The sequence below is a fragment of the Coccinella septempunctata genome, chromosome X (genome assembly GCF_907165205.1).
Source record: "Coccinella septempunctata chromosome X, icCocSept1.1, whole genome shotgun sequence".
Classification (NCBI taxonomy): domain Eukaryota; kingdom Metazoa; phylum Arthropoda; class Insecta; order Coleoptera; family Coccinellidae; genus Coccinella; species Coccinella septempunctata.
The window spans coordinates 7,357,645-7,385,105 of record NC_058198.1 but is presented as its reverse complement, the minus strand read 5'-3'; the positions used below and the strand labels follow the sequence as shown (position 1 = coordinate 7,385,105).

General features: G+C 38.5%; 1 protein-coding gene across 4 annotated transcripts in view; it reads right to left on the bottom strand.

Moving 5' to 3' along the window:
- Window positions 1-27,461, bottom strand: part of LOC123322020 (E3 ubiquitin-protein ligase RNF220-like) — a 91,356-nt gene that overhangs the window by 1,218 nt on the left and 62,677 nt on the right. For all 4 annotated transcript variants that reach the window (XM_044909842.1, XM_044909841.1, XM_044909840.1 and 1 more), the window contains 4 exons: window positions 1,448-1,662; window positions 1,197-1,340; window positions 823-1,061; window positions 457-718 (listed from right to left, as the gene is read on the bottom strand). In XM_044909842.1, the coding sequence (XP_044765777.1) occupies window positions 457-718; window positions 823-1,061; window positions 1,197-1,340; window positions 1,448-1,662 (860 nt within the window). The remainder of the gene's footprint in view (window positions 1-456; window positions 719-822; window positions 1,062-1,196; window positions 1,341-1,447; window positions 1,663-27,461) is intronic.

The following is a 27,461-nucleotide window of genomic DNA, read 5'->3' as shown; positions in this document are numbered from 1 at the left end:
CATATAGAAGGATAATGAATATTGTGATATAGCATTTACAAATTGATTCATCATGTTGTCTACATCCTCGTGGAGAAAAATAGAGGAAAATATATTAATCTTATGATAAACCACGGTACGATTACTCCTGAGGAATCTTCATTCTAGTTATAGCAACGGTTTTCCATTAATTGATTTTGGTTTCATGAAAAGAATGAACAGAAAATGTTCACAGAAATTCCAAAAATTCAATGAAAGATACGTATATCAGTGCATGGACATCAGTCAGGAAAATCAGAAGGAAAGGATGGAAAAATCCATCCATCTACCGTCCAGGCTTTTCCCCTGGAAGTAACTCCAAAAATTTGGCGAATCTATTCTGATTTATACAGCTAATGGTGAAATATTTCGAAGAATTCGGAAATGCTGCGACTTCATGTTAAATTTCGAACCGTTTACGTTTCCAAGTATACTCACCAAACATATTAAGCACTTATAATCCTCTTGTTCGCAACTTGTGGTTGTGGTTTCGCCCCCACTTTCAGCTTCTAACTGCCTTATTCGATTCCTCAGTTCTTCGATCATGTGTGCTCTACTGCTGGGTTCAGCATCCGACGTACTAACATTGCTATCACATTGTTGACCACCAGCACTCTCGATTTTGATCTCAACATCCCCGCTTGAGTTCACCGTCGCCACCTGGGATTGAACACCTTCGCGTTCCTTAGCTTCATCTTCACTGCAAAAACCGAAAAACTGAGATTCGATTCGATAAAATTGCGATACCGGTGTCGCAAAGAAATCAATGTTTAATTGCGTATTGCTGTTCGATCCTCGACTTACTTTTTACAGTGTTCAACGTCAGACTCCGAATATTGCGAAGGACCAAACATAGATTCTTCTTCCCCGTCAACAATAACATCATCGGCTTCATTATCTACATCCGTCATTTTTTCCGTACTTGAGGGTGTTCTCGTCAGTTCTGTTATCATCGGACTTGAACGCCTCCTTTGACCTTCTGCCCACTCTTCTAACTCTGAATCTCCCTCAACGTCTACCGTTTCTTCGTCCTCAGTTGTAACCTGAAGGAAGTGGTTCAGAAATCTAAATTTTGTCCATAACGAATTCACTATACTTGAGGGAAAGCTGAGGAACTACCTATGTGCTTGTTAGGGTGTTTGAGGGGACTTGGGGATAGTTGAGAAGTGTCTTCTTACCTTTTTCACGCACTGTTGGTGTATGTTGACTCTGTCTGGACTGTGTAACCTGCCTATGCATATCAAACAATTCTCATCTGCTTTCCTCTTTCTTATTTTCAATCTGAGCCTTCCCTGTCTGTTGGTTTTTATACGCTGAAACGTCTGGAAAAATAAAAAAATTGGAGGATTACACAACGTGCTATTCTGGTCCTATTTCAATTATATGCAAATAACTGATTTAACGATATATTCTTCGTAGTTTTCATTACCTCCCATCTACCTTCCGGTCCACTGTCACCAGGCAGTGCTGGTGGTCTTCCACTTTCCGGCCTTCTTTTTCTAGTTGCTGCTATTCCAGTACCACTCAGCTTATACAGTCTTTCAAGTTCGTACATGAAATGTGATTCCATATCTCCTGACGCTATGGTAGATCCGCAAACTGGACAACTTGAGGGATCTCGCTTTTTCTGCTTATTCGAGAAGTCTGCAAAAAACACAACCTGAATAGAATGAACATAATATGGAATCGCTAGCAAACTCATTTTCAATAAAAAAGGCAAGAATAACAAGGTTTAGTTGTGGTTCTGGGGAATCAAATGTAATGAGGAGGCTCTCTCACTTGCCTGGAGCACAAAATCTTTTTATTGCCTTGAATCCTACTGTGCTATAGGGAAATGCACCTACAAGGGAAGGAAAAAACCGAAATAAAAACACTCTGGCTGAATTTTCCTGGGATGGAGTACTCCAAAAAGACCCTTGGGAACATTAACACTTCAAGATTCAAGCAAGAATATACTACAATTCCTTACTGGATTTCTTACTGGATATTGTCGCCTCAGAAAGCACCTAAAGAGAATGGACTTCTAGCAGAAACTGACTAGTGCCGATTTTGTGCTAAAAGCTCCAAATCACCAAGTGATGGAATGATACTGGTGTTCACTACAACTCCAGATGGTAAGCTTTAGTCGATATAGCTACAAAAACAGCTCTCATGGGGATCGCAAAAGATCTATAAGCTCGCAGTGCAACGCAACCCCCTTAAAAACCTATCACCTACAATCTAGCAACTTATTCGTGCCAAATTTTGAACCCACTTTCTGCTAGGATAGCACTGATGTGAAATCAGTTTAGAAAAGTTCGAATATCCAGTGCTTAAATGATATTTCATGGAAAATTCAGAATGTCATTCATTGGGCTTCAAAAAAATTCGAAAATAGGTTCAACGCAGTATTGTCGACCTTGTTAATATTGAAAATTTGCGATTCCACTGTCGATTTGGCTTCGGGGTCAGGACTGTACTTTCGATGGATAGCCGAACCCCCTTCCCCGACCCCAAATTTCCTTGATCCCCTGACACGAAGACGGATAGACCGCAAATTCTCGCTTCGAACTTACGGAAACACTTCGAAAAGAAAGAAAAAGTAGTAAGATACAGATATATACGTGTATATATCACTTTCATCTCTTTTATCCGTTAGAACCTGTGAAATATATTAGCATTTGTCATGTTAATAGTCGGGGGGGGGGGGCAGAGCAGATTGGCGAATTTGTTCAGAGGGGGGTGGCGACCCCCTTGCCCGCATCCGCGCCGCACCTGCGGGCCTAGTTACCGCTTAGGACCGCTTTCCCGATCCGTCAGCATAGCACATCATTCATGGGATTAGCAGGGCTAACCTTGTTAATTGCCCCACTAGACCGGTGCCTGCGTGAACCCCAAACGTAAATCAGAACCGGCTAAAAGGGGATAAACCGGCTTAAGTCATCACCAGACTAGAATTTACACTTGCCAGCTTCAAGATGAAATTTGTCCGATGCGGAAAAGTTAACTCCGCATACCTGTATCGAACTTCCCTATTCGCAAATGTCCCATCCTCTCGTTCCTCACCCCCATGGAGTTAAAACGTTTGGTTCATGATGAATCGAGAGTTATAATTCCACCCGGATCGAGTACGACAAAAAATACATCCCTGAAATGTTCACAGTTTATGTTTTATTGTGGATTCCACAAATCTTCTACTCTGTAAGACCTGATCGATCTCTGAATCTACCAACTACCCATCAATCACCTGTTTGTGGAGAAACTAATGAATATGGTGGTAGTTTGTCAGATTTTGAAGAAATACAAGGAAAGTAAGAGAAGAACTCTTTCCAGTGGAGCTATAACGATTGGTTCATGATGAATCGAAAGTTATAACTTATAATTTTCACAGTCTGTGTATACAGATGTGTGGTTTCCACGAAACTTCTACCCTATAAGACCTGATCGACTCCTGAACCTATCAACTACCCCTCAATCACCTGTTTGTGGAGAAACTAATGAATGTGGTGGTAGTTTGTCAGATTTTGAAGAAATACAAGGAAAGTAAGAGAAGAACTCTTTCCAGTGGAGCTATAACGTTTGGTTCATGATGAATCGAAAGTTATAACTTATAATTTCCACAGTCTGTGTATACAGATGTGTGGTTTCCACGAAACTTCTACCCTATAAGACCTGATCGACTCCTGAACCTATCAACTACCCCTCAATCACCTGTTTGTGGAGAAACTAATGAATATGGTGGTAGTTTGTCAGATTTTGAAGATATACAAGGAAAGTAAGAGAAGAACTCTTTCCAGTGGAGCTATAACGTTTAGTTCATGATGAATCGAAAGTTATAACTTATAATTTTCACAGTCTGTGTATACAGATGTGTGGTTTCTACGAAACTTCTACCCTATAAGACCCGATCGACTCCTGAACCTATCAACTACCCCTCAATCACCTGTTTGTGGAGAAACTAATGAATATGGTGGTAGTTTGTCAGGTTTTGAAGAAATACAAGGAAAGTAAGAGAAGAACTCTTTCCAGTGGAGCTATAACGTTTGGTTCATGATGAATCGAAAGTTATAACTTATAATTTCCACAGTTTGTGTATACAGATGTGTGGTTTCCACGAAACTTCTACTCTATAAGACCTGATCGACTCCTGAACCTATCAACTACCCCTCAATCACCTGTTTGTGGAGAAACTAATGAATATGGTGGTAGTTTGTCAGATTTTGAAGAAATACAAGGAAAGTAAGAGAAAAACTCTTTCCAGTGGAGCTATAACGTTTGGTTCATGATGAATCGAAAGTTATAACTTATAATTTTCACAGTCTGTGTATACAGATGTGTGGTTTCCACGAAACTTCTACCCTATAAGACCTGATCGACTCCTGAACCTATCAACTACCCCTCAATCACCTGTTTGTGGAGAAACTAATGAATGTGGTGGTAGTTTGTCAGATTTTGAAGAAATACAAGGAAAGTAAGAGAAGAACTCTTTCCAGTGGAGCTATAACGTTTGGTTCATGATGAATCGAAAGTTATAACTTATAATTTTCACAGTCTGTGTATACAGATGTGTGGTTTCCACGAAACTTCTACCCTATAAGACCTGATCGACTCCTGAACCTATCAACTACCCCTCAATCACCTGTTTGTGGAGAAACTAATGAATATGGTGGTAGTTTGTCAGATTTTGAAGATATACAAGGAAAGTAAGAGAAGAACTCTTTCCAGTGGAGCTATAACGTTTGGTTCATGATGAATCGAAAGTTATAACTTATAATTTTCACAGTCTGTGTATACAGATGTGTGGTTTCCACGAAACTTCTACCCTATAAGACCTGATCGACTCCTGAACCTATCAACTACCCCTCAATCACCTGTTTGTGGAGAAACTAATGAATATGGTGGTAGTTTGTCAGATTTTGAAGATATACAAGGAAAGTAAGAGAAGAACTCTTTCCAGTGGAGCTATAACGTTTAGTTCATGATGAATCGAAAGTTATAACTTATAATTTTCACAGTCTGTGTATACAGATGTGTGGTTTCTACGAAACTTCTACCCTATAAGACCCGATCGACTCCTGAACCTATCAACTACCCCTCAATCACCTGTTTGTGGAGAAACTAATGAATATGGTGGTAGTTTGTCAGGTTTTGAAGAAATACAAGGAAAGTAAGAGAAGAACTCTTTCCAGTGGAGCTATAACGTTTGGTTCATGATGAATCGAAAGTTATAACTTATAATTTCCACAGTTTGTGTATACAGATGTGTGGTTTCCACGAAACTTCTACTCTATAAGACCTGATCGACTCCTGAACCTATCAACTACCCCTCAATCACCTGTTTGTGGAGAAACTAATGAATATGGTGGTAGTTTGTCAGATTTTGAAGAAATACAAGGAAAGTAAGAGAAAAACTCTTTCCAGTGGAGCTATAACGTTTGGTTCATGATGAATCGAAAGTTATAACTTATAATTTTCACAGTCTGTGTATACAGATGTGTGGTTTCCACGAAACTTCTACCCTATAAGACCTGATCGACTCCTGAACCTATCAACTACCCCTCAATCACCTGTTTGTGGAGAAACTAATGAATGTGGTGGTAGTTTGTCAGATTTTGAAGAAATACAAGGAAAGTAAGAGAAGAACTCTTTCCAGTGGAGCTATAACGTTTGGTTCATGATGAATCGAAAGTTATAACTTATAATTTTCACAGTCTGTGTATACAGATGTGTGGTTTCCACGAAACTTCTACCCTATAAGACCTGATCGACTCCTGAACCTATCAACTACCCCTCAATCACCTGTTTGTGGAGAAACTAATGAATATGGTGGTAGTTTGTCAGATTTTGAAGATATACAAGGAAAGTAAGAGAAGAACTCTTTCCAGTGGAGCTATAACGTTTAGTTCATGATGAATCGAAAGTTATAACTTATAATTTTCACAGTCTGTGTATACAGATGTGTGGTTTCTACGAAACTTCTACCCTATAAGACCCGATCGACTCCTGAACCTATCAACTACCCCTCAATCACCTGTTTGTGGAGAAACTAATGAATATGGTGGTAGTTTGTCAGGTTTTGAAGAAATACAAGGAAAGTAAGAGAAGAACTCTTTCCAGTGGAGCTATAACGTTTGGTTCATGATGAATCGAAAGTTATAACTTATAATTTCCACAGTTTGTGTATACAGATGTGTGGTTTCCACGAAACTTCTACTCTATAAGACCTGATCGACTCCTGAACCTATCAACTACCCCTCAATCACCTGTTTGTGGAGAAACTAATGAATATGGTGGTAGTTTGTCAGATTTTGAAGAAATACAAGGAAAGTAAGAGAAAAACTCTTTCCAGTGGAGCTATAACGTTTGGTTCATGATGAATCGAAGGTTATAACTTATAATTTTCATAGTCTGTGTATACAGATGTGTGGTTTCCACGAAACTTCTACTCTATAAGACCTGATCGACTCCTGAACCTATCAACTACCCCTCAAACACCTGTTTGTAGATAAATTATTGAATATGATCGTAGTTGCAGGAATGCATTAGAAATAAAGTTGAACTAAGCAGCTGCTGTCATATTTTGACTCGATTTCTAGTGGGATATATCTTGTTTCTGATTTTCTGGTTGATATATGACCTTTCTCTAATTAATTGTCAACGACTTGAAACCTTCATGTCATGTAATACTCTCAATAGATATAATTTTTCGTTCTCGATCAGGATAATACCGCCAGAATTATCTAAGCTTGTCAATCGATGAACTCCAGTTGGAGTATTTACATTCCAAGGAGACCTAACAGGTATTATAGTCTTACTCATTCAAATCCGGGGTGCAGGGTGAAAACTTATCTTCGGAAGGAATAATTCTAGCAGGAGAATTAGCCGAAAATGAGTGTGGCGAACCTATAGAACTGCACCCCCCAATATGATATTCGTAGAAGTAGCTACGAATCACGTTAGAATTATTAGTGAGGGTATAGTTGGAAGACTTAAGGGATTTTAGAGATCGATACGACATTTGAATGCCGAGAAAATTTATGGGAATGTTGAATCCTGGCTTACACTCGTGTAGGTATGTAATCTGTGGGGGGATTAGGGTGCGTTTGGCGATGGTTGCTTTGCGACCATAAGGTTAATTTCAAGATTCCAAATTAGGTACATATGATCTTTTATTATGAACGAAAAATTCAAGCCTATGCCAAAAATGCTGCGAATTTCACACCTGTGTAAGGGGGGTAAGAAACATTTTTGACGTTCATGATGTACAGATGAGAGGGATATTTATCGGTTCTGAGACATTTTTCATTATTTCATGATTTTCTTATACTAATATGTCTTACATAGAACGTTTTTGATTTTCAAGATGTAGATTGAAAGGATATCCATCGATCTTGAGGATGATTTGTGCGTGAGACAAACATTTCAGACAATAACCACGAAAAACTGGAAAAATTCTCATGATGTTTTGTGTGAAAATATCTTATGTATGCAATTATCCTCAAAATTACGGAAGTAAGGCACGTTTTTTATTCTCAAGAGGGATTGAAAGGATATTTATGGATTTTGAGAATGAGTCATGATGTGTGACCAATATTTTCAAAAACATCTTCGAAAAAATGAGAAACATCCTTATGCAACAGTTTCAGGACTTTATTTTCATTGGGAATAATGAACCAAAAAAGAACAATTTGATGGGAAGAAAGAATGATCTAGAAGATGAATGTGATATCTCACCGATCTTTATCTATCTCTGCATCGCACTTCAAAAATGATTCCAGGATCAGTGGTCATGTGACATTAATAGTAAAATTGCGGTTTCATACGAAGGAGAATTTAATCGATTTGTTCGCGAATTGCAAGGATTCACCAGGCTCCCTTGTCATCTGTTGGAATGCATGTTTGTTTCATATCCTTCGCAATCATTCATTCCCATTTGTTGTTGGTGCATTTTATTATACATATACCTTTCTCGCTACATTTCACCCCCTTTGTTTGTCTGATCCCTTCCAGCAGCAAATTGACCAGAATATGACATTCATATCTCCAACAAAACACAGTCGGCGCGTGAATGGATTGTCTTCAGGAATCCGAAACAGTTATTGCAGACAATTTTGCATATTACACATGAATGAAGACGCGGTTCCCCTAACGTATCACATATTCGTATTTTTGGATTGAATCCTCATTTTTCATGCCGATCAAACCAACTCGAATCCCTTCATCGATTAAGGTGTTTGTTTTGGTTAATTTTTCCAAAAAATAAACTATTTTGAGGCATGAAAATTAAGAAGAATATTGGTTATCAAAAGATATCTAAAATTCTTCATCATTAACCGAAAATCTACCCCATGTCTTTCGTTCTCCTTTCTAGAAGGAGTGAAGTATATTTTTTTATTTGTTAATCGTTTAAGAGTCCCGAATGAACTGAAACACCAGCTTGTTTCCCTTTGGAATTTTTCAATATGAATGAGGATCAAAATACTGCGAGAAAAAGAAATGCTGATTTCCTTTGACTCCCCAGAATGGAAAGTTGGCAATAAAGCAATTTCTTCGGTCTGAATTAGTGAGAGGATGATGAAGGGTGTCTAAATTAAAAAAGGTTAAGGTGTAAATCGATTCAATAATCAAGTTTAGAGATAAAAAGGAACAGTAATGAGCGATGAGAATTTCAATAAGGACCTGAAGCATGGGGATGAAAGAGCAAAGGATGATGATTTTGTCTTAGCTTCTAGGCCACTTGGGTTTATAACAGATTTAATTAATTAATTTAGCCGCTTCACAGTCTTTCCTAATCTTACAGCCAGTTATTACTTTGTAAGTATAATAACTGTAACAAAACTCGACAATTCGAGAATTAATATCTTCATAAAACGATCCCTGCTGGGAACTGCCTTATTTTATATATTATATGTTGCCGTCTTGGCTTTTATTAAGGATTATGTTCTTACGAAGTCATGTCTACAGAAATAACATCACATCCCTAACCTTTACAAGCGTCGAGACGTGTAATTAACCTTAAGCTTTATGAATTTCATCAGCTCATATGACTTGTGTGCTTTATCGTTCGGGATTCACTACCGATTTCGTGAAAATATTGTCAAATTTTATTCTTCGAATGCATACAGGAATTCAGAACCCACAGGGTGTTATTTATCCACTGAATTAACTTTGACTGCACTTTGAAATATTATGCTTCTGATGAGAATTGTTCAATTATTGAAAATATTGTTGGTTCCTAAATTAAAAAAAAAAATCTTTGAATACTAGCACGAAAGAAGGTACACTTAACTTCTCTGAAATTTTCACAGTTGTGATTTTTTGATACTTAGATCCAGTCCAGATTTACCCCATCAGAAAGTAACTGATGAAATTAGGTACAAAATATTCTTCATGGCATAAACTATTTTTCTTTTAGGAAGAACACGTTTCGTGTTTTGTAAGAGAAACATCAGTAACGCTGGTAGTTAGAACGACGAATTAAAAATTCACGTAGGTGCAAGAATTGCCGTATACGCAAAAAAAGGTCGTCACCCCACAAATCCGACCTCCTGAAAAAATGAAAAAAGTTTCCACACAAGGGATCGCGTTAGACAAAGCCATCAAATGGATTCCGTACCTTTGGACCATTCTAAATCCTTTCACGGATTTGTAAACTAGCTAGGGGTCTGAAGGCTGATTTGTATAACTGTCCATTTATCATTCTAACAGCAGCGCCCTCTTTTTCGCGCTCGCTGTAACCCTTCAAAACTGCGTCCTAAACGTGGCGAATACATTTGCAACCCTCCTACACCGCATTTTCATATCAGTACGGTCATTTGTAGGGAACACGACTTATGGGATGGTTCTCTCTTCGTGGATTCTCAGTTTTGGCTGAAGAATCAATCGGAAATTTATCGCTGAGTAGGTTTTACGTTTGGGACAAGCATAGTTTCGAAGGGTCCCAACCCTTTTTTGAGTAACACAAAATTGTGGAAAAAACATGTTGTTTCATTAAATTTCGAAAATGCAGCGTTTTCACTCTTGAATTAGAGGAGGTTGTCTGAAGCATGGGCTTCAATTCTCGGAAATTGTTAAAGTATAAGGGAAACCTTACCCTGCCAAAACCAGAAGCATACTACACTTTGTTGCATTTGGACTAGAATTAATTACAATTTTATTACAATTGTCTAATCAATTCACTGCTATTTTTAGAGTGAAATTACACCAGACAACCTGACAACTATCACACAATACAGGGTGTTGTGACCTTCAGAGGCAGGTAGTCTAGTGTAATAAACTATTTCGCCGATATAATAGTAGCTCTTGGAATACACAACCTGAGATCGAGCGTGAGATCAAAATTAGAATTTGAATTGATGAGTCAGTTGTAATAAATTTGTAGTAAATTTTTGTCCAAACCCCATTTCGCTATCACAATGACTTCAAAAGTTACAAATGGGTAAAGTAGCTATAGATTTAGATAGGAACTACAACACCAAAGTTGCATAATTGGGAAATGGTAAGTATGTACAATAAAATTTGGACCTGGTGTAATAAATTGTAATAAATATGTTACAAATTGTAGTATGTTTACGGTTTTTGCAGGGTGATTGGGCTGGTGTAGGTTTAAGTCACTGAATACTTGAAAATTGCTTGATTCCAAACGTTTCTCGAGGAAAATCTGTAGGGGGAAAGCAAGTAGCCATAAACGATGGAATTTCTCCAGTACTACTCGATTTTTTCGTGTAACCTCATCAAGTTGGAAGAAAATCTCAACTGAAAGGAGCACTCTTCAGTGAGTGGATGTTCAGAATGGAAAAGTCCCAACTTTTCCTACAAAATTTGAGTCTCACAGTGGGAATAACATGTAGGACAAAACGATTGTTATTCTAGCAGCTCGTCACCCCATATTGTCGCGTACTGTAACACGTGAAAGCGACTATAGTCAGATGATGAATGACCCCCAAAGCAACTGTCATCGCGGAATATATTCTGTTTATTCATTCAACAGATAGCAGAGACAATAATCCGATGGATCTGGGGAAACCACAGCGGTGAAGTTAACGCGTCCGTTAAGGATTTGCGAGTGTAATTGGTTCAGATGGCACAGACACTTTGGAATCATCAATTGCTCATCAACACTCCGAACGATCCTGTCTGCAACCTGTGTCTGCGAAAAATAAGACTGGGATTCCTTCGAGTTACGTTTCATATCCTTCTTCGCCATACGTATGCGGTTTAGAGGGGGTGTTGGAAAGTTCGAATTCGATGAGGGGGCAAATGTGTTCAAGCTTCTTTAGTTCGAAATTCGTATATAGGCCAAACACCCAGTATTTCATTGAAAAAAAAATAATGAAAATGTTGAATATCGAACAATCAGATACAAAGAGAATACGAGGATATATTGAAAAGTTCTTAGCCTACTAAAGAACCAAACAAAATTTCAATGTCAAAATATTTTATTACTCCACATATTCTCCTCTTAATTTGATACATTTATTACAGCGAAACTGCAACGTCTCTAGACCTTTCAAAAAAATGTTTTTTCTTGCTCTGCAAACCAGACCTCCACAGCTTTTATTACCTCCTCGTTGGAAGAAAATTTACGACCTTTTAAACTTTTTTTCAGTTGAGGAAAGAGATGATAGTTGGATGGAGCCAAATCTGGTGAACAAGGGGGGTTTTCTAGTAATTCAAACCCTAAATCACGAATTTTACGCATGACAACATGAGATTTGTGTGCTGGGGCGTTGTCCTGCAAAAACAAAACACCTTTGGATAGTTTTCCGCGTCTTTTCTCTTTAATTTTTTCTCTTAGAGTGGTCAGTAACGTCGAAGAGTAATCTCCGGTTATTGTTCTACCCTAATCCAAAAAATCAATCATGATTACTCCATGGCAATCCCAAAAAACTGAAGCAAGAACCTTTCCAGCAGATTTTTGGACATGAAACTTCTTAGGTCTTGGAGAACCAGAGTGTCGCCATTGCATCGATTGTTGCTTTGTTTCTGGATCGTAGAAATGTACCCAAGTCTCATCAATAGTAACAATTGGGTTTAAGAAGTCTACATCGTTTTCAAATCGAGCACAGATCGAACGCGATGCTTCTACCCTTGCACGCTTTTGGTCAACATTCAAACATTTGGGGATCCCTTTTGCAGCAATTTTCCTCATGTCCAAATTGACGTGAACTATATGATGAACGCGTTCGTATGAAATATTCTGTGCTTCAGATATCCGTTTTAGCCCAATTCGACGGTCTGATAAAATCATGAACTGCATCGATATTTTCGGGGACTGACACAGAAACTGGCCTTCCCGATCCGTCATCATCTTCAATGGAAAATTTACCTCTTTTGAAGCTTGCAGTCCAATTTTTCACTGTCGCATACGAAGGACATTGATCACCAAGGGTATTAAGCATTTTTTTGTAAATCTGCTCACCTCTTAACCCTTTTAAATACAGGTACTTGATGATGGCTCGATACTCCAATTTTTCGATTTTCAAATTTCGGTAGACATCTTCTTTCTTTTTATTTATTGCGTAACTCTAGTTTACCTTTTTGACCTCAAACTTCCCACTGACACTTCTAATGAGTTATTGTTCGTTACTATGGTAACACAATATTTTTTTGGTGCATGTAACTGGTCTAGGCTAACTAGATATCAATACATCCTCTTACCAGCTAGGAAATGTCTGATAATTGGGGTGTAACATTGGCTGTAAGACCATGAAAAAATTGATTCTTTGATGATGATAATCGTTTTAAAAAAAATGCAAGCACTTCCCAGAATATCTTTCAATCAAAATTCAATTCTTTCGTTTTGTTTACACCTGTCGAAACTTGTTTTTTGATCAGATTCCATCCCTACTTCCAAAATTTGCTAGTTGATTTGGACAGTAATCAATTGTTTTCACATATGTTAACGATTACGTTATCGTTTTCAGTGACAACTGACAAGGTGCAGTTTATCTTTGAATCAACACTGTTGTTACGATTAGTTATCTGACTAATAATCCAATTTAACGTTTCTCTCATAAAATCATCTACTGTTCGGTCCCTGTTTACGATATAAAATATACATGTAATCAAAAAATAAGGAACATCATTAGCAGCTACTCCAGTTTTGCCATATGTATCTAATTTCGTTATATTGGAAACAGCATATGGTTATCCTCGCAATGTCAATTTGTAATTGTCATAGGTGAGATTAGCCAATTCCACACGTGACGTTCAACTGGTGGTTAATGAAGCTCAGGTATTAGCTTGGATATTATGACTATCCCCTATTCTGCATTTATTGATATACTTGCGGGTGAATACACAAATATTGAAGATGAAACGAGCGCAAAGAACTAGGCATTATGGCCAGTGATAGTTGTCGTATTGGTAAACATGTTTATTAGAAGCAGGTACAGTTTTGATGAGGCTATCGATTCTATTGACTTGTAATATCACTGAATAAACAGAAGGACTACATATTTATTCATCTCAGCATCACCTCGATGGAATGATCCTTCTGTTGATCGGTAATGGTGGTTGGCTTGTTTTTATTAGATCTTTTTGGAAATTTTTCTCTCAGAAAAATCGTCGTAGATCTAAATGTGATACATATTCTGAAAGAGCAACTCTTCTAGTAATACATCTCGAAATTTCACCGAGTTGTAGTGGCGTGGTTCAAAATTTCTCGAATTCCCTCATAGAGTCCGAAGATTCGTGAATTCGTACTTCCCCTGTTCATGAAGAGCGATTATTGGATAATAATGACTCCTGTTGCGGTCAAATTTTCACCAACAAGCAGGAAATAGTTTATTTGCTCATCACGACCCTAGCCTGTCTCTGCAAAACTAGATATTAACAAAGTTTAGGCCGTGGACATCTATACCCAACAAAAAAGGCATCAATTAGAGAGCGCCCATAAAAGTTGTTCGCAACTCTATAGCGAAGTACGTGGTCAGACATCGATCCGCTGGAGAAGTTGGCAGAGACTGTGGCCTGTTCTCCTATAGCAAATGCACATCTGAATCTATCGCAAACAAGATTGGCGAGATTATGTTAAGCGTTGCTCAGTTCGGAATGGTGTCTGGAATCGAACTTGAAAAAAAGTTATAATTCTAAGTTTTTAATGGGAAAAACCAATTTTCTCATCTTTTCCAGTTCTATTTTGCTAAAAATTCGAAAGGATCCGCTTATTACAGGTTTATCTTCATTAACTAATTGTCTGAAGCTCCATTTAAGCTCTGTGGAACGCCCCTGTTGACCAGAAGATAGAGGCTATGCTAACCATCAAGTTAACACCACGATTTTCCGCCTTTAAAATGGAAATTTGGAAAATCCCTCGGACACGACAATTTCTGATTCGAGGGAGAGCAATTTTTTCGCTTTTTTTATCCCCTTAACTTCGACCCCCTAACGGGGGTGAGCACAACCCCTTGATTTTGAATAGGGATGAGGGATGTTGCGATGACTAATTTTGAAGATCGTATCGAGTACTATCTGACTCTAAACTTTCGCTTAAAAATATTCATGGATAATGAAATAAAAGCGAAAATAGTGAAGGAGGCAATGTGGAATTTATCTCGAGAATATTATTCGTATCCGACACATTTCAAAAGTATTTTTAGTAGTTATCTGGTTTATTTTTTGTCCAAAAAGGTAGACGGCCCATGTTTTTGTTTTACCTCATTTTACTCGTGAATTTGAACGTTACAAGTGCGTAGAAGCGATTGTGAATTGAAAGGGTGTATTCCATAGAAGAAAGGGTGGAAAGGATGAAATTATTGTTCAGAAATAACGAGCAACGGCTGATTTATTCAACGAACGACATCCTAGGCAAAATGTATCCACCCAGATCACCTGATCTGGTTCCACTGGACTTTTTTCTATAGAGTCACCTGAAATCCAAGATTAACGCTGCCAGCCTGAGTCACTGGATGATTTGCGAACTCGGATCATTAAAGAATGCCGTCAAATTACACCAGAAATCTTTAGTAATGTACATGAATGTTTTCAGCAAAATTTATATTACTGCATCGAAGTGAATGGCGCCCATTTCCAGCATTCAATAAACTATACCACAAAATTAAGTACTCCTCCACCATTTTACCTGTCATTTTGCTATCGATGGAAATTTTGAAGCGAAATTTCAGGATTGAATAGTACTCGATGAGATCTTCAACATGAGGTGTCGCAACACCCCTCATCCCTATTCAAAATAAAGGGTTGTGCTCACCCCCGCTAGGGGGTTGCAGTTACGGGGATGCAAAAAGCAGAAAATTGACAGAAAATTGAATCAGAAATTGACGTGTCCGAGTGATTTTCCACATTTTCATTGAAAAGCCGGAAAATCTAGGTTTTAAGTTGTCGTTGGACCACTCTGTAGAAAACTATTCCTTCTGTGTGTAACAAACCCAATATCGTTGAGTTTATTTCTGAAAATTTTACTGAACCGTAGGTAATGAGGCAATGACAGGGGGGGACAAACGAACATGACCGGATTATACAGGTTCAGCCTTCCACAATAATACCCCAAATACAATTCGTTCACCCTTGGTCCTCTGATCCCTTTGCTGACTGATTCGGGCGAACGTGTTAACGATCCTTTCTCGCTTTGCTCGGTCGACTACACCGCAGGATTGTGTATTTGGTCTACCGTCAAGTTGTAAGTTCCTGCCACCTACCACAACGTATTCGGATCCAATTTTCACCGTTTAAACTCCCATAAAGGGACACCCCTCTTCGGTCGCTTGATTTTTGAGCTTCAGGCAGAATCTCCCAACTGGAAAAGTATTTTTTGTGTTTGAACAATTCGAGAAAAATCAAACACCTTTTCCCCTCAGTTCGATGAAAAAACGCTGTAAATGTCCCACAGAGGTTCATCATTGCCATTGCTTTTTATGAAAAGAAATCGAGAGATGCCTACTAGGATTCATCAACTATCGAAACATATTAAGAGGTTAGTTTTTTAAGAAGGGTATATGAGGAGAACCAGAGTCAAATCAAACACTAAAAATTTATTTCCACCTGAAACTGTGAAACTTATAAAGAAGTCATTTAGATTCCTCATATTTAAAAAATTGGGGAGAAAGGAAACTGTTCAAACAGTCTCAACATTCCTGAACTCTCTTGATTTTTCTTGAGCAGTATATTTCTGAATACTTTTCGATATTCCTCCACAAATAATCATGCCAAATGTCCAATATATCCATAACCGTCTAGAATATCTCCTAAAGTATAGGGACGGCTAGAATTCTCTGGATTTGATAAAAGAAGATCCACTTATTCCTCGCTTTCTCCGATAATCTCAGCTACGTCACGGTGAATATTCTGTACAGTTCGCAACCCCTCTTTGACATTCCGTACACGGACTCCTAAAGCTGGCCAATCTCCAGTGGTCGCCAAAACAACGGACACTTGGCCCTTTTTCAAACATTCCGACTTCCATAAATCCCCATGTCATTTTTTTGGGATTATCCCCCCTGTCCGAAGAAGCCACTTACAATCATAATAGCATTTTATGAAGAGCGGAATTTTCACATCGTAAACAAGAGTGCAACACATTTTATCGCAGAACGTATGAGTTTTCTTGAGCTCATGGAAATTGGTGGATTTTATTCGATTGTAAATTATGGAAATCCATAACTTCCGGACGTTTGACAGCGTTATGTAAATGGATTCGGCGCAAAAAGTGGTTGATGCCTTCGGTGACAATGTTCCAAAAATATATGAATTTATGCGGAACTTTTTGCTTGTAAAATTCATACTTTGTTGCGAACCAGTGGACCAAGGTCAGTAATCTTTGAGTTGCGGTTATAGGGGGTGGGGAATCGGGAGGAAAATTCATTTCTGTTGTTTCAAATATCCTTCCAAAAAATCCACCTGATTGATACGATTTTCGGCGAATTTTTTTTGCCGAACGCTGGTGTTTTCTCGTGTTATTCTCTCGGCACAATCATTATACCTATGTCTGAATGATGTATCAATCATTCCCGGCATAATAGCTGCAAGAAACGACTTCCATTGTAAGATGGCTCCGGTGTTATGGTCACAGACGTGTATTATATTTCTTCATTTTACAACTTACAAAAAGAAACTTCTACGTTGCAGCGATAGTTTTATCACTTTGGGATAATTTATTTTTAATAGGGCATTGTTTTCTTTCAGAGAGTTGACATGGGATGAGTTCGTTTACATGTGAACTGATGACGATTTTGACCTATAATGCTTTAACAACGTATTCATTGTCGGTGGTATAACAACATTGACACTTACGGATATGGAAATTTATCTTCGAATCCTCATTATGTGTTCGCAAAGACAAATTACCACTAGTCTTTTCTCTTGTCTCAGGTGATAGGTATTGATTTTGAGAAACAGTTAGGTGTTACTCTGTCTGACCCTTATATAGGTCGCAACTGAGATGAGAACGTCCAAATTCATTGACTATTTTGATCATTTTCGGTGTACGAGGATGTATTCATTAATATCTAGTTCGCCTAGACCTGTTCCATGGATAAAAAAGAGTGGAACTTGAAAGAAAGAGGCAATTTATTGAGTTGGGGTTCCTTGAAGCCTCAGAAGGTTCTGCTACAAAATTTATTGCTTCAGCTTCTTGGATTATCTAGATGAGGGTAGATCAATAACGGGGATTACTATTCTGTTTGTGAGAAATGCACATTAAAAATCGAATTTTCATCTTGCTACGAATAGTTTTGTCAGTGTGAAATTTGAGGTAAAAAAAGTGAACCAGAGTTAAGCAATGAATTGAAAGAAAGAAGATGTCCACCGAAATTATGGAAATCGAAAAATTGGAGTATCGAGCCATCATATACCTGTATTTAAAATGGTTAAGAGGTAAGCAGATTCACGAAGATATGCTTGATACCCTTGATGATCAATGTCCTCCGTATGCGACCTCGAAAAATTGGACTGCAAGCTTCAAAAGAGGCAAATTTTCCACTGAAGATGATGACCGATCGGGAAGGCCAGTTTCTGTGTCAGTCCCAGAAAATATCGATGCAGTTTATGACATGATTTTATCAGACCGTCGAATTGGGCTAAAACGGATATCTGAAGCACTGAATATTTCATACGAACGCGTTCACTCATTTTGGACATGAGAAAAATTGCTGCAAAATGGATCCCCAAATGTTTGAATGTTGACCAAAATCCTGCAAGGGTAGAAGCATCGCGATCGATCTGTGCTCGATTAGAAAACGATGTAGACTTCTTAAACCGAATTGTTACTATGAGACTTGGGTACATTTCTACGATCCAGAAACAAAGCAACAATCGATGGAATGGTGACACTCTGTTTCTCCGAGACCTAAGAAGTTTCGTGTCCAAAAATCTGCTGAAAAAGTTCTTGCTTCAGTTTTTTGGGATTGTCATCGAGTAATCATGATTGATTTTTTGAATAAGGGTAGAACAATAACCGGAGATTACTACTCGACATCACTGACCACTCTACGGGAAAAAAATTAAAGAGAAAAGACGCGGAAAGCTATCCAAAGGTGATTAGTTTTTGCAGGACAACGCCCCTGCACACAAATCTCATGTTGCCATGCAAAAAATTCGTGATTTAGAGTTTGATGAATTACTAGAACACTCCCCTATTTCACCAGATTTGGCTCCATCCGACTATCCTCTCTTACCTCAACTGAAAAAAAGTTTAAAAGGTCGTAAATTTTCTTCCAACGAGGAGGTAATAAGAGCTGTGGAGATCTGGTTTGCAGAGCAAGAAGTTAAATTTTTTTTTGAAAGGTCCAGAGACGTTGCAGGTTCGCTGTAATAAATGTATTCAATTAGGAGGAGAATATGTTGAGTAAGAAATTATTTTGACATTGAAATTTTGTTTGGTTCTATAGGAGGCTAAGAATTTTTCAATATATCCTCGTATGATAATTACGTTCATGCGTACAGCGAGATCGTCCAAAACTCCAACAGTGGTTTTGAGTAAATTTATAGCGACAATGATCAAAATATCTCATGTTTTACTGTGGTTTCTTTTTCGAACGTTTCTCCACTGAAATACCTCTCAGCATCAATCCTTTCCATCGAACCGGTTAGGGGTGACGTCGTGGGGAGCGTCCTAACCCCGAGGAAAATCCGATGAAACCCGGCGACGAGCAAAGGACACAACTACCTATCACAAGACCAGCGTAGCAGAAAAATGAAAAGCCAAATTCTGTTATCGTAGCAATTTCCACGTCGTCTTGCGATATATACAGAAATGTACGTTCGATGCGGCCGCCGTTTTAACTGGCTCCGCACTGGAGCATTAAATCTTCCCAACAGCCCTCAAGCTACAAGAACAATTTTCTTTTATGTCGACTAAAAAACTCCTCATGCGTCGTTTTTACTAACTCCGATCCCTGGGAGGGTGGCATGATCTAATTTACAGTTATAAACGCGATTTTGTAGAGACGGAATGGAATGTCCCATTCAAAAATTGAAATTAATAAGCTACGAACGTCTGTCTGATCGTAGCAGGAAACGTGGTGTTTTCACTGGGGAGTTTTTCAATCTCGCAATTCCACAAGGAACCCTTTACTTTGTTTTGAAATAATAGATGAAAATGTCGCAGGATATCCAAATACGAGGATGTATTGATATCTAGTTAGCGTAGACCAGTTCCATGCATAGAAAAAATATTGCGTTACCATAGCAACGAACAATAACTCCATTAGAAGTGTGAAATTTGAGGTAAGAACAGTAAACCAGAGTTACGCAATAAATTGAAAGAAAGGAGATGTCCACCGAAATTGTGAAAATCGAAAAATTGGAGTATCGAGACATCATCAAGTACCTGTATTTAAAAGGGTTAAGAGGTAAGCAGATTTACGAAGATATGCTTAATATCCTTGGTGATCAATGTCCTTCGTATGCGACCGTGAAAAATCGGACTGCAAGCTTCAAAAGAGGCAAATTTTCCATTGGAGATGATGACCGATCGGGAAGGCCAGTTTCTGTGTCAGTCCCCGAAAATATCGATGCAGTTCATGACATTATTGTATCTATATTGGATATCTAAAGCACAGAATATTTCATACTAACGCGTTCATCATATAGATCACGTCAATTTGGACACGAGAAAAATTGCTGCAAAATGGATCCTCAAATGTTTGAATGTTGACCAAAAGCGTGCAAGGGTAGAAGCATCGCGTTCGATCTCTCCTCGATTTGAAAACGATGTAGACTTCTCAAACCGAATTGTTACTATGGATGAGACTTGGGTACATTTCTACGATCCAGAAACAAAGCAACAATCGATGGAATGGCGACACTCTGGTTCTCCAAGACCTTAGAAGTTTCGTGTCCAAAACTTTGCTAGAAAAGTTCTTGATTCAGTTTTTTGGGATTGCCGTGGAGTAATCATGATTGATTTTTTGGATAAGGGTAGAACAATAACCGGAGATTACTACTCGACATAACTGACCACTCTACGGGAAAAAATTAAAGAGAAAAGACGCGGAAAGCTATCCAAAGGTGATTTGTTTTTGCAGGACAACGCCCCTGCACACAAATCTCATGTTGCCATGCAAAAAATTCGTGATTTAGAGTTTGAATTACTAGAACACTCCCCTTATTCACCAGATTTGGCTCCATCCGACTATCCTCTCTTTCCTCAACTGAAAAAAAGTTTAAAAGGTCGTAAATTTTCTTCCAACGAGGAGGTAATAAGAGCTGTGGAGATCTGGTTTGCAGAGCAAGAAGTTACATTTTTTTTTGAAAGGTCTAGAGACGTTGCAGGTTCGCTGTAATAAATGTATCCAATTAAGGGGAGAACATGTTGAGTAATGAAATATTTTGACATTGAAATTTTGTTTGGTTCTACAGTAGGTTAAGAATTTTTCAATATATCCTAGTATAAAACTGTTTGTTTGTGTGTAAATCTGTTCAGTTTCTGTTTTTTCCAGGTTATCCTGTGTAGCGGTGGGACGAGTATTGATAGGGGTAAGTTGAATGTTGTTGTCACTGCCTCTGAAGTTGAGGAATGCGCAAGTGAGTTGAGCTACCATCCGAATTTTTTTGCGGCTCAGTTCATCACGGTCAAAACACGAACTTGACTTATTTCCATCTCGATCCATCGAGAGCTCGTCGAACCATAAAATCCAAATTGATAAAATGACGTAATCTATAAATTCTCGAGAGGACACGTGAATGGTGTTCCCCCGAATGCATCGAAGGATATATTCAGTTTTTACAATCGCTTTAAAATGAAATCGCCGAATACCCGGGCCATAAACCGTGTGTGTTATCCCATCCGTATCCCCTGTCACTCACTAAGACGACGCTTGCTCCTTTTATTATATTTCATTCTTGATGTATTCAAAGCTTGGGGAAATTTGAATGTCAACACGGATCAGTCGGTCAGGTCCCGACGAATGCCTGATCCTTTCCCTGTCAATCAAACTGAAAGCCCTTCTGCTGCTCGACTTCAACTGTCGGTTTTTTCCATAAACGACGCGATTTCTGAACGATAACGGACCGGTTCTGCCGTCTACAGAATTTCACCGGAAAATCCACAATACTGCTTATCCCCGTAAAGTGTAAACCCTATTTACACCTGGTCTTAAGAATGACCATTTCGAGAACAGAGTTCTGTCAGAGGGCTACTCTAACAACATTTAAAATCATGATTCATCAGGCAGGGTCGTATATCCTAGATGGAAATTGTTGTGAATGGAAAAGAGAGGGAAACTTAACACCTCGATTTTCCGCCCATTTCCAGCATTTAATAAACTATAATCACAAACGTAGGTACTCTTCCACTATTTTACCTGTAATTTCGTTAGCGATGGAAATTTTGGAGCGAAATTTCAGGATCAGATAGTACTCGATAAGATCTTCAACATGAGGTATCGCAACACACCTCAACCCTTTTCAAAATCAAGGGGTTGTGCCCACCCTCGTTAGGGGGTTGAAGTTACGGGGATGCAGAGAGCGGAGAAATTGTTCCGACTCGAATCAGAAATTGACGTGTCCGAGCGTTTTTCCACATTTTCATTTCAAATCCGGAAAATCAAGGTGTTAAGTTTTCATTGGACCACATTGTATGAAAGAAGGGAATTCATAGGTTCTGAACAAAATTTCGGATGGAGGACTTTAAAATTTTTCCAGGTTGTTGTGAATGGGGAAGAGAGGGAAACTTAACACCTCGATTTTCCGCCCATTTCTAGCATTTAATAAACTATAATCACAAACGTGAGTACTCTTTCACTATTTCACCTGTAATTTCGTTAGCGATGGAAATTTTGGAGCGAAATTTCAGGATCAGACAGTACTCAATAAGATCTTCAACATGAGGTATCGCAACACCCCTCATCCCCATTCAAAATCAAGGGGTTGTGCCCACCCTCGTTAGGGGGTTGAAGTTACGGGGATGCAAAGAGCGGAGAAATTGTTCCGACTCGAATCAGAAATTGCCGTATCCGAGCGTTTTTCCACATTTTCATTTTAAAGCCGGAAAATCAAGGTGTTAAGTTTTCATTGGACCACATTGTATGAAAGAAGGGAATTCATAGGTTCTGAACAAAATTTTGGATGGAGGACTTTAAAATTTTTCCAAGTTGTTGTGAATGGGAAAGAGGGGGAAACTTAACACCTCGATTTTCCGCCCATTTCCAGCATTTAATAAACTATAATCACAAAAGTAAGTGCTCTTCCGCTATTTTACCTGTAATTTCGTTAGCGATGGAAATTTTGAAGCGAAATTTCAGGATCAGATAGTACTCGATAAGATCTTCAACATGAGGTATCGCAACACCCCTCATCCCCATTCAAAATCAAGGGGTTGTGCCCACCCTCGTTAGGGGGTTGAAGTTACGGGGATGCAAAGAGCGGAGAAATTGTTCCGACTCGAATCAGAAATTGACGTGTCCGAGCGTTTTTCCACATTTTCATTTTAAAGCCGGAAAATCAAGGTGTTAAGTTTTCATTGGACCACATTGTATGAAAGAAGGGAATTCATAGGTTCTGAACAAAATTTTGGATGGAGGACTTTAAAATTTTTCCAGGTTTTTGTGAATGGGAAAGAGAGGGAAACTTAACACCTCGATTTTGCGCCCATTTCCAGCATTTAATAAACTATAATCACAAAAGTAAGTGCTCTTCCACTATTTTACCTGTAATTTCGTTAGCCATGGAAATTTTGAAGCGAAATTGCAGGATCAGACAGTACTCGATAAGATCTTCAACATGAGGTATCGCAACACCCCTCATCCCCATTCAAAATCAAGGGGTTGTGCCCGCCCTCGTTAGGGGGTTGAAGTTACGGGGATGCAAAGAGCGGAGAAATTGTCCCGACTCGAATCAGAAATTGACGTGTCCGAGCGTTTTTCCACATTTTCATTTTAAAGCCGGAAAATCAAGGTGTTAAGTTTTCGTTGGACCACATTGTATGAAAGAAGGGAATTCATAGGTTCTGAACAAAATTTTGGATGGAGGATGGAGAAATTTTTCCAAGATGTTGTGAATGGGAAAGAAAGGGAAACTTAACACCTCGATTTTCCACCCATTTCCAGCATTTAATAAACTATAATCACAAAAGTAAGTGCTCTTCCGCTATTTTACCTGTAATTTCGTTAGCCATGGAAATTTTGAAGCGAAATTGCAGGATCAGACAGTACTCGATAAGATCTTTAACATGAGGTATTCTAATACCCCTCATCCCCGTTCAAAATCAAGGGGTTGTGCTCACCCCCGTTAAGGGGTTGCAGTTACGGGGATGCAAAGAGCGGAAAAGTTATTCCAACTCGAATCAGAAATTGACGTGTCCGAGCGTTTTTCCTCATTTTCATTTTAAAGCCGGAAAATCGAGGTGTTAAGTTTTCCTTTGACCACATTGTATGAAAAAAGAGAATCCGTAGGTTCTTAACAAAATTTTGGACTAAAAATAATTCCCTCTCCTGAAGGATCGCTGCAGGGGGTTGGCTAAGCTCTAAATCAACCAATCAACCGTGTTTCTTATGCGGTAAAAGTCAAACGATATATAATCTGATTAGCGAACAACATTCTACTCGAATAGCACCCACAAAGACGTCCGTTACATCGATTACATATACCTACTTGCACCCAAATCAATGTGAGGGCCCTGAATCACTTTTCGTATTTCGATTTATGTTCCCTGCGTGTATACATCTCACAATTAGCCGGATTCGGCCACAGGCTGGTAGTTAATTCGATTACGAAATTGGCAGTGAAATGAATCGACCGCAAATCGAATTAACTTCATCCTTCGATTCGCTATCGGCTTCTCAGACCAATTCTTCCCGCTTTTGTGGGTACCTGTAGAAAGGAATCATTCCTCTCAAGAAAATTCGGATATTTATCGGGTAAGAATATCTGGTAGCGAAACAGAAAGATCGCTAAATGTGTCGAAAGACGTCAAAATATCAATAAATTCATAAGGGCTCTGTGGAATAGGCCAGCCAATCTTTTCTCACCTGAATGTAGGCCCAAAAAACCTATACTACCCTCTAAAAGATGTATGGAACCCCCAGGAAGTTTGTCCAACATACAATTTCATCGAAAATCTCCACTTTTTTGGTTTCTCACAAATATCTTAGAAATTATTGCAGTAATCGTTTCATGATCGATAAAAAAGGACTGAAAAAACCTAAAAAAGGTTTTTTTTACCTAGGTAAACCTATAATAATCGACAATTTCTGTAGTTGTTCCTGATTTTCATAAAATTGAAGCTGGACAAACAATATTGCTGGGAATAATAAATAATAACTTGTAGTTCAAAGTTCCGCAAGATTTTTTCTATGTGATGGTAGTTTCTGCACAATCACGATAAAAACAAGTTAAACTTATCTTGCAGAATGCTATATTCTATAAACTGAGAAAGGGTGTCTGGTAAAATTTGCTCAATATTGAAACTGGTGATAGACCATCAGGTTATGACTTTTTCGAGTATCAGAACTTCACCACAAGAAGAATCCCACCCTTTACGAGGTAATTTTTCGAATTTCTGAGAGATCGCTACCTTTCTTTAGAAGATGAAGTTTTTTTTCAGAAATTAACATTACTTTCTGACCATGTGTAGGTGGAACTGTATCGCAAAAAACATTTCCCAAACTCACAAATAGGTGCATTGCAAAACTGTCATTTCACCTCTATTTCTTGAAGAATTCAACTTTTGGAACACAGTTTTGTATGCCTGAAAGTATCCCTCGTCATATCTCTCGAATTGTTCGAGGTTTGTCCAAAACCGTCACGATTTTCCTTTAAATATTAGTTATTTCAATCATTTTCGTCGGGTATCGCCACCCCTATCTAATACCTCTCCCCAATTACTCGTGAACACGTTTTAGACTGTACATGGGTAAGAAAAAAAAACGAATTTGTTTGAAAAGTTACAAGGGAAATCCTGACGGAGGATTTGTCAGTAGCAGAAAAAATTCTCTCTATGAACTGCCAAATTTCAACGTCTGTACTCCAGCAAAGTTTTTGCTATCCGTGTAGGTCCATTCGTAATTCGGAATTTGCGTCGGAAATTGTGTAACAGCTGCAGCATTCATGTACGATTAGTGGCATCGACCACTTAAATGAACGTCGAAGATTTATAGCGTCTCAGAATTGGGGGAAGGGTTAATTTGGGGTTATTAATTGCGCATTCCGAACAGCAGCAAATATCATAAAGTTAATATCGTTTGAAAAACCCCAAGATTTCGTGCTACCCCTCATCATTTGAACGCTCTCGCATGTTGGAGAACATAGGGTTACATATGGGGTTTTCGTTCATCAAAGATGCAGGTTTCATTATTTTTTATTCAAGTTGTATCAACTGGATATATTGAAGGTATTTAAAGGAATTATCAGTTTTTCGAAATGGATTTGAAATGGGGTTGAATACTGTTATTGTCCTTGGGAATCTATCATGGGCGATTCTCCCAAATCGTTAAACTCTTAGTGCGCTTTTTGCATTTGCTATTCTCGACTTTACAATGTATGCAGTCGGGGCTTCTCGTGTCTTCATTTAACGATCCCTTGTACCTTTTGATTCCTCGCCATGAAAGAGTAGCATAATATCTTGTCACTCTAAAATTTGAAATTTACGACTGAATTTCGGTAAGCAACAATATCCTCTTAAAGGTCGTCAACTCCGGAGAGCATTATGTTCTCAATCATGTTATGGATTTCGTGGCACGAAGCTTGTCAGAAAGAGAATAAAACAGGCTTAAGGAGTCAATTTTGATTATGGCGAACTTTCATTGCCAAGATGACTATCTTAACGTTCTTCGACGAAGAAGTGCATGGGTCGAAGGATAATGAATTGATGAGTATTTTTACAACCTGGGGGATTTTTTTTGGGGAGGTGAAACAAGTTATTTGAATTGGCGAAAGGATAATATTGGGTTGTTCATGATGAATTTCATAAATCTCATCGAATTCGTATCAAATTCTCAATATGAAAGTTTCAAAATTTACCGACTATAGTAATCCAGGAGCGTCCTTATGTAAAGTGAAGTTTGACAATACGTGACATCAGCTACACTGAACCCCGAATACGAGGAGGGTTTCTTAATCGACAAACTTAATTCATTTCGCAGACTGGGTCTGTTCCAACCGCAGACTTGCCACTATCATTAAAACCAACAGTTCAACGACAATTCACTAACCGCTGCTCTCACTGAGGCAAGTAACCAACTTTCTTCACTTGAGGGTAATTTGCTCGATTTCCGAGGATTATTTCCGATGTATACATCGGGGGGATGGTGTAGACAAGGACGCGAAATTAATCCCTACCGAGCGATATACCAATTTTTCTGTGCTTTATTCAGACCATTCAACCAGAGGATCTGATACTAAGGGACAAAAGGAAACAGATGATTTTATCAGACCGTCAAATTGGGCTAAAACGGATATCTGAAGCACTGAATATTTCATACGAACACGTTCATCATATAGTTCACGTCAATTTGGACATGAGAAAAATTGCTGCAAAATGGATCCCCAAATGTTTGAATGTTGACCAAAAGTAAAAGCATCGCGTTTGATTTGTGCTCGATTTGAAAACGGTGTAGACTCTGGTCCTCCAAGACCTAAGAGGTTTTGTGTCCAAAAATCTGCTAGAAAAGTTCTTGCTTCAGTTTTTTGGGATTGCCATGGAGTAATCATGATTGATTTTTCGGATAAGGGTATAACAATAACCGAAGATTACTATTCGACATAACTGACCACTCTACGGCAAAAAATAAAAGAGAAAAGACGAGGAAAGCTATCCAAAGATGTTTTGTTTTTGCAGGACAACGCCCCTGCACACAAATCTCATGTTGCCATGCAAAAAATTCGTGATTTAGGGTTTGAATTACTAGAACACCCCCCTTATTCACCAGATTTGGCTCCATCCGACTATCATCTCTTTCCTCAACCGAAAATAAGATTAAAAGGTCGTAAATTTTTTTCCTACGAGGAGGTAATAAAAGCTGTGGAGGTCTGGTTTGCAGTGCAAGAAGAAACATTTTTTTTGAAGGTCT